The sequence below is a fragment of the Corythoichthys intestinalis genome, chromosome 4 (assembly GCF_030265065.1).
Source record: "Corythoichthys intestinalis isolate RoL2023-P3 chromosome 4, ASM3026506v1, whole genome shotgun sequence".
In the NCBI taxonomy this organism is placed as follows: Eukaryota; Metazoa; Chordata; class Actinopteri; order Syngnathiformes; family Syngnathidae; genus Corythoichthys; species Corythoichthys intestinalis.
The window spans coordinates 11,512,296-11,520,654 of record NC_080398.1 but is presented as its reverse complement, the minus strand read 5'-3'; the positions used below and the strand labels follow the sequence as shown (position 1 = coordinate 11,520,654).

Here is an 8,359-nt window from a genome sequence, read left to right as displayed (position 1 = left end):
GCGTTTGGCTTTGACTTTTAGTACAGTGGAAGATGAGGAAAGACCAGTCTGTTTACTTTGTCTATAAATGTTCGCAGCGGACAGCCGGAATTATTTTTTTCAGCGAAAACGTGCCGAATATTGCCAACAATCCTCCCGCTTAGTCAATGTTAAATAAGTAAACCAGCAAGCAATGTCGGCATTATTTAACGTGGCATACCTAGCTGCTCAATGCAAAATAAAACCACACCATAACAAAGGAGCTGACACTGCCTGCAGCAAATATAAAAACTGTCCCTCCATCCAATGACACTGCCATTTTTGTTCTATTAATTTTGTTTTTTTTTCCCGGTCTAATTGTGTGGCATATTATCCTGATGAGTCAATGTTGCTAATCAATTTGAATTCATTATTATTTATTGATTTTATTAAATTTTAATTTTCAGCATCAAATGGTCAAAAAATTTATCTTGAGTAATTTTTACAGTATGTTTTATTTTTAAAATTTTTTTTTTTTTTACACTTTATTGTAAGTTGATTTATATTACTTTTTTCTTTTAAAATTAAAAAGAACACAATGTTATGCAGAGGTGTACTTACACTTACAGTGCCCTCCATAATTATTGGCACCCCTGGTTAAGATGTGTTTTTTTTAGCTTCTAATTATTTTTTAAATTCAAATAATATGGGACCTTAATGGGGGAAAAAAAATCCAACCTTCAATACAAGTGCATTTATTCAGTGGGGAAAAAATCCCACATAAAGAAATAATTATTTGACATCAAATAATGTGTGTCACAATTATTAGCACCCCTGGTGTTAATACTTTGTACAACCCCCTTTTGCCAACAAAACAAGGTCTGCGGACTGAAATGGCCTTTTTCTCTCAATCTTCACACGGTCCCAAGCTTCAACTGGGACCGTGTGCTTTGGTCAGAGGAGACCAAGAGTGAGCTTTTTGGAACCAAACACTCTAAGTGGGTCTGGCGTGCCATGAAAGATGCGCATGCTGAAAAGTACCTCATACCCACTGTGAAGTATGGGGGTGGGTCAGTGATGCTGTGGGGCTGTTTCGCTTCCAAAGGCCCTGGGAACCTTGTTAGGGTGCATGGCGTCATGAATGCTTTGAAACACCAGGACGTTTTAAATCAAAATCTGTTGCCCTCTGCCCGAAAGCTGAAGATGGGTCAGTAAAACCGATGAGCCTAGTCTACCGCTGACGTCATCCACCTGTTGGGGACGCTAAAGCCCTATAATTGTAGGCGTGGCTAACCGGCAGATTAAAAGACTAATTTCTCGTCATCTGCGCTTTGCTAAATTGTTGTATATGGTCGAATCGTCTCAAAATATGATTCTAATTCACATAATAATGCCATTTAAGACTTTTTTTCTGGTGTCGTATGCTCTTTAAAGTCCTAAATAGTCACATTCAGAATCCTTTATATGAAGAAATCCAATATAATATAATCATTCATATTTGTTTTGGATTTATACTATGCCTTACCTCTGGAAGTAGGAGTACTTAATTCTGAAATAAAGAAGCAAAATTAGGACAACAGACACAGAACTGCCTATTTTACACAGTAACAGAATGCATTTATTTCACACCTAATCAAAGTCTTACATAGTAAAATATAGGTATTAGATGCAGCTACAGCAGTTTAATTACAACATACTGATTACAATGCTGATTTCAAAAGCAGAAATGCCACTCGATGACAATAAAAAGACCCGCTGAAAATATAGTCCCTCTTACAGATGAAATATGAACATGTAACAGCCTATTATAGAAGAAATACATTCGTCCATCAGCCCTGCATGTCTTCCTACTGGTACTTAAATGCCAAAAGTGTCTGGAAAACACTGATTGTGCTTTCAAATAATATTACGCATCTGTCTTAGCATCATCTGGTGGTTGCAGTCAACACAGCAACAAGTGGTAGGTAGCAAGAAAAGTCATAAAGGCAAATGATTCCGTTGTCCTTTCATCATCAATGAATAATGATAATACGCCTAGTTGCTTTTTCCTATATTAAATAATGTGCATATTGAATTTAAAAAAATTATAATAATTATTATTATTATAAAACAGACTGAGGCAAAAACAAAGTTATTTACAATTTACTATTGAAAGTAAAGGTGACGTCTAATGTTTTAAAAAAAATAGAACACAACCATTTAACACACGTCAGTACTTCAAACTTAGGCGTTCCTCCCACAAAGATGGGCAGGACACAGTTGTCTTTGGTTCAGAAATAATGGCGTAATCACTGCCTCTGCTTCTTGAATAATTTTTCTCCAACTGTTGGAGTAGATAAGACACCAAAGAAGCTAGACAAATTGCTAAGAAGCACACACGTCACCCCATTGAGGTCACAACAAACATTTAGTGGCCTCTACTGTAGTTTACTCTAGTAGCCTTTTTTAACTAACATACTTGACAAATAACTTTCAGGATAAATGTTAAATTTGAATAGTAAATGTGAAAAGATTATGAGACAATACATTGACTCATTGGACACTCCTGAGTTAATACAAAATTCTGCTTTTACACAGATAATAATGCTTTTGTTTGACACGGTCAGAGGTAATGATACTACATTGATAAACTATAGACTGTATACAGTATATACACGTTGCATTTTCGTTTTTCCCAAGCTAAAATGAGATTCAAAAACACCAGAACTTCTCAACTTTGAGGCAGATGTTCCAACCATTCAGTTACTCACTGTGCTGCCCACAGATGATTCAAGTTGTGATCCTCATGCCATGGCACCCACTCTAAACAACTGCTGAAAAAATTGCATTGTGACCCATTCTGGCAATTGGGTGTAAATGCATATGCCAAAATCTGCAAATTTGGGCGTGCTTTTGTATCGGATTGCGGTTATGTATCATCCTCCTATGATATGCTGTGTTTGTGGAGTATCATCTCAGTGTTACTCTATCTCTGTGCATTCAAATTTACAATATGCTTATACACTACAGCGTGCTGAAAGGTTTCTCCAATTTGAAGCAGCAATGTGAAAACTGATCATCCATGCGTTAAGTTTTCTGATGCAACTGTGTGTCTGCACAGGAAAACATCATGAAGATTTATATTTATACATGACGTATGTCAACATTAAGATCATATTGATCACCTTAATATGCTATGCCTAGGTACATCAAGATAATATAAGGATATACAATGTCTGATAGTACACATACAATGGCCCTACTGCCACGCCACATTGTTTTTGTAGGATAATATGCAAGTACTACATTTTTATGGGTATCAAACTGCATTGTTAACACTTTAAAGATGTAGCAACATTCTAACAAAAATGGCCTCTTAGAATAAGTGCTTTATGGCAAAAATATGTAATCTATATCAAATAGTAATTCTTCTCTGGAGTTGTGCATTCACCCTGACTAAACCATGTTGATTAGAGCTGCTTTATACAGTCCACCATATATTGTTAGAAATCCACCCAATGATCTCCATTAATAAACGTCCAAAGATATCTTTGAATTTTGAGCGAACATTTCAATTTTACATAAGGAAATATGGGTTGCTAATTCACAGTCATCTTACATATTTTGATTTATTTCAAATATGTAATCTCGATTTTCAAATAATAATTTTCTAAATTCAATTTAATCTGTACATTTTGATCGTTTCATGTTTTCCTTGACTATCAATTTTTGGATGTCATTTGTATTTTCATAAACTGGATTTTGACACCAAGAATACCAGATTTTCCTATTAGAATTTAAAAAAAAAAAAAAAAAAACTTTCTAAGTATTGACTTTAGTTTTTAGAAATGGTTCTGTATTCCCAATAACCTATATTTGTAAAATTGATCCAATATCAGTTTAAATAAATGTTATGGATTCTCATCTGACTTCTTCATATGTACAATGTAAATATACAGTATACACTGTTCCTATTTTCATGTCTGTCGCATTGCCAGTAAATATATGTGGCACATCAGTGCTTTTGGATGCAGGTTTTCATGCCTTTGTGTGTCACGAGAGGGCAGCGTTGAGCTATCTATCCAAAAGCTGCGATTGATTGGGAACTAACTGGGGAAAGGGTCACTGGGGGTGGTATTTGAGCTTATGAAAGATGCAACTTGGCACTTATTCATCTCCAAATTGTCACTTTGAGATTTAGATTGTCCATCCTCTGCTGTAAAAGTAGAACAGTAGAATCACGAAGACTGGACATTCTCACTTTCGAGTTTGTGCTTCGATGACCAGGAGAGCAGATTAAGCGTTCATCATCTTGGTTTGCGTTTCTCCAAATCTTCAGAGCTCCTGCTGCAATTCTCAATTCAGCAGATTTCCGCAGTCATATTTCCTCCATGACCTCCATGACGATAGTCCTGGGTCCAGTAAGGATTAGGTTGCTCACAGTTCGGTAGTCCTGAGCAAGGACGTTCAATCCGTTTACTGACACCACAAACTGACAAACCTGAGGAGAGATAAAAAAAAAAAGGCTTGGATATTTTGGAGGTCAGTCAGAACACAGAGGATGAACAGAGTCAAAATTTGAACCCATGTGAAAGACGTTAGGCAGATGTCCACTGGTTCAAAGTGTTCCCCTTAACTCATCGGCTGCCGTTGACTGGGAGAGCTGACAGTGATCATTCATTGCCAACTAGCCATCAAAATGAACTGGATGTCTATCACTGTCAAAGGCAGCCAATGAGTTAATGTGAAAGCAGCTGTCTCAATTGTGACATTGGTTTGGAAAGAGTCACAGAAGCCGCCAACTTGCTGATCTGCTGCGCGTGACAGATTGAACATTCTTCCGATCACTTTTTGGGAAAGTACACGGCTTTTTCTAAATAATTTTCTGCTGGCTGTGTTCCAGTTGGATTTAAGAAAGAAACATTTTTGTGAAACAAAACCCATCTGGCATGTCAGGTTGGAAAAGTTAATTATACTGCAGCAATTCCTTGAGAGTTATTTTGAGCAACTCTTTTTCATCAAGTTTGCAAAAAGGCAGGAAGGAGGGCTCAAGTGTTTGACTAAAATCCCACTTACTTCAAGATCAGAGACTCAGAACTTACTTTTGAATGTTGGTTGTGTGTATTGTGTGTACTAAATGTTGTTATGCTCCTCCCAAATGAATGTGTTCATGTGTGAGATGTGAAATTGGCATTTGGGAAAAGTGTACACAGATGACTAGAAGGGACAGCTGGGTAAACAGGAGGCAAAAGAGAATCTAGCCATAATGTGAGCACCAAGAAAAGAGAAATTGTGTAGTGTACATGTTGGTTGTATGCGCTTCAAGTCCATTTGTCAAGTCAATTTACTTAAATAATAGGGAAAATAATATCTATTTATATAAAATAATTTCTTCTAATTTTTACTCTTGGAGTAGGCTTTTTTGTGTGTTTATGATATTTCACCATGGATGGAAAAAAGTGCTAAATGATAGCCTTTATTCTCCTATAAGGGGAATTCATTTTCACAGTCTGTCAGTCACCGACATTAATAAAAGGACAGTAAAACACATCATAAAATTGACCATAGAATCGTAACGGGAACTAGGGCTGTCCCAAACGACTAAATTTCTCCCGATTAGTCAGCCGACTATTTTTACGATTAGTCGACTAATCTAATAATTAAAAAATTTTGGGGGGGGGTTTTGTTTACTAATTTAGCAATGAAATTTTTGTTGACGCTTATCAATTCACAAAAAACATATTGGAACACTTAAATTATTTATTAAAGTACAAATAAACACGTAAATAACAATAATAACTCACAAATAAACAATGAGTTCAAATGCTGATAGAATTAACTAGTTTAGCATCCCGATTGAAAAGGTGGTCTCTTAAACTGATGGTTTACAACTTTTATTCCATCCTTGATGTAATCACACCGTAAGACCTGCGGTGCACACAAATAAAACAACACAATTAGAAATTAACAAAAACTTTTCACCTTTTTCCTTTTAAACCTTACTTATATATCAATGAATTGCCTTTACCTTAATTTATTACCTTATCCTTGACAATCTCTCCCTTGAGTGCAATCACTGTATATACTGTATATATTTATGACCTTTTAACCTTATATAATTTTCTATACCATAAAATAAACCATAACATGAAATAAACCTTTCAGTTAGCATTAAGGACAATACCAATAGCACTTATAGGCCCATTGTCAATGAAACATTATTATTCAGTAAGGCGACAGCACCCTCTGGTGTACAAAAAATGAAAAAAAAAAATAAAAAATTACAAACTGGGTGACGGCATTTGAGGTGTTTATTCACGGCCGACGTGCAGCCAAGCTTGGCATTGAAGAGACAGGACAGAAGAGTGTACCCTCCGTTGTTTCTTTGAAATAAGTCAATGTTTTGGACACTCTGGTGCGCTTTTTTTTTGGCTTTGTGCCGCTTTCCCCGCTTGCATACAGAGCATCCGACATTCTGAACTTTCCACGGATATATATATTTTTTTTAACCCTTCATTAACCGTCGACGGGATGTTGTGCTCGTCGACGGATTTACGTCATCGATGACGTCGACTATGTCGACTAGTCGGGACAGCTCTAACGGGAACTTACTCCAAAATAGGATTTGAAACAAATTTTAAATAACAGCAGAAGAATGAAAAAAGCTGTAGATTTCAGGGCAAAATGGACGTCAACCATAAGCGGATTTTAAGGGGGGAGCCGGGGGGCAGCCCCCCCCCCCCCCCCCCCCCCCCCGTGGACGAAATGTGTCATTGCATGAAATTGACTTTCCTATAGATATAAAAGTTGTAAAGCAATAAAACTGCAACAAAAATGGATGAAATGAACAAAAACAGATCATGTGACTAGCACCTTAGATGGTCTTTGCTTTGCATATAATTTTCACCCCCAAAAAAATTAGGGAGGGCAATTTTATTTTTCTAATGATTTTTTTCTTTGATTGAAAATGGCTTTTTTGATTGAAGCAACTTTTTGGGGGATTGAATGATTTAGACACAAATATCCTACCCATAAAATGGCCCAAACACAAAAAGGATTGCTTCAATCAAAGAAAAATTTTTTCAATGAAAAATTAAGTGTTCGCATTCAAAATGTTTTTTTTATGATTGAAATTTTTCTTTTTTTTGATTCGTTTTTTCTTTTTAAAAGTATATATATTTTTTGAAGCAAGTTATTTTTTGATTGAATAATAAATACAAAAACATCCTGCCCAAAATGGGGCCCAAACACAAATCAAAATTACTTCAATCAAAAAAGTTGCTTCAATTAAAAAAAAAAAATTAAAAAAAAAAATCCATCAAAGAAAAATATCTTTCACATGCATTTTTTCGAGTTTCAAATGTAATTTTTCATTCAAACTCATTATTTCTTTTGATTGAAGTGAATGTTTTTTTAACTTTTTTTCAATTGAAGAAACTTTATTTTGATTGAAAATATATATTTTGATTGAAGCAACTTTTTTTTTTTTTTTTTTTTTTTAATTGAAGCAACTTTTTTTGGGGATTGAATAATTAAGGCATAAATCTACCTCCATATGGCTCCGCCCAGGGGATACAATTTTTGACTGGGGTAACTACATTGGCACGACACCGACGGGCGTACCATATTTAATGGATGACGATCTTGGCAAAAAGTATTGCCTAAGCAGCCTGATTTAGAATTCTCCTCAAGAATGGTTGGAAACAAAAAACGCTCATTATCAACTTATTATTATAAATATTCTTGTGAGTTAATTTTATTGCTGACACTGCGTTTCGGGGTCATCAACATGTTGTACACCCCCCCCCCCCCCCCAACCGCCCCAAAAGTCAAAACTCCGCCTATGACGTCAACCCTTTGAAAAGACTCTTCTGTTTTTTTGTTTTAACTCCTTCAGACCTAAGCATGCTGCTGAAATACATGACGCGTTCGCGTCTCCAAACTAATAAATACACTGATAGTTGCTATTGGCACTCCTGGGAGATGATTGGATGAAACTTCGAAACCATCGAAATCAAATCAAAGAGGTTTGGCACGCCCTCTTTGCAATTTTTGGCTCTTTCAAAACGGATAACATGAAGTACTATTTTCTCATCAAAAACACATTACCATTAACATTAATAATAACCAATAAAAGCAGTAAATATCTATAACCAAAAAATGCACGTTGTTTTGGTGCTTGAGTAGAGTAAAAATCAGTGCAGATTTTTTTTCCCCCCAGCAGAAAAAATGCAGGTCTGAAGGGGATAAATTATCATTACAAAATAATATTATTGTGACATTGGTTTGACAAATGATTTCAAGATTAAATAGTGGGAGCAGTTGATTTAGTAACATATTTATTAATTTTTTAAGGGCTAAATGAATAAACAGTGAACACCTACAGCGTGTGGCATGGGAAAAAAATGGAGGTACAGTTGAA

General features: G+C 35.7%; 1 protein-coding gene across 1 annotated transcript in view; it reads right to left on the bottom strand.

Moving 5' to 3' along the window:
- Positions 1–3,746: 3,746 nt before the first annotated feature.
- The window catches only part of deptor (DEP domain containing MTOR-interacting protein), a 50,975-nt gene continuing 46,362 nt past the window's right edge, over positions 3,747–8,359 (bottom strand). Inside the window, exon 10 of the mRNA XM_057834160.1 lies at positions 3,747–4,438. Within this exon, the coding sequence (XP_057690143.1) occupies positions 4,316–4,438 (123 nt within the window). The 3' untranslated portion in view covers positions 3,747–4,315. The remainder of the gene's footprint in view (positions 4,439–8,359) is intronic.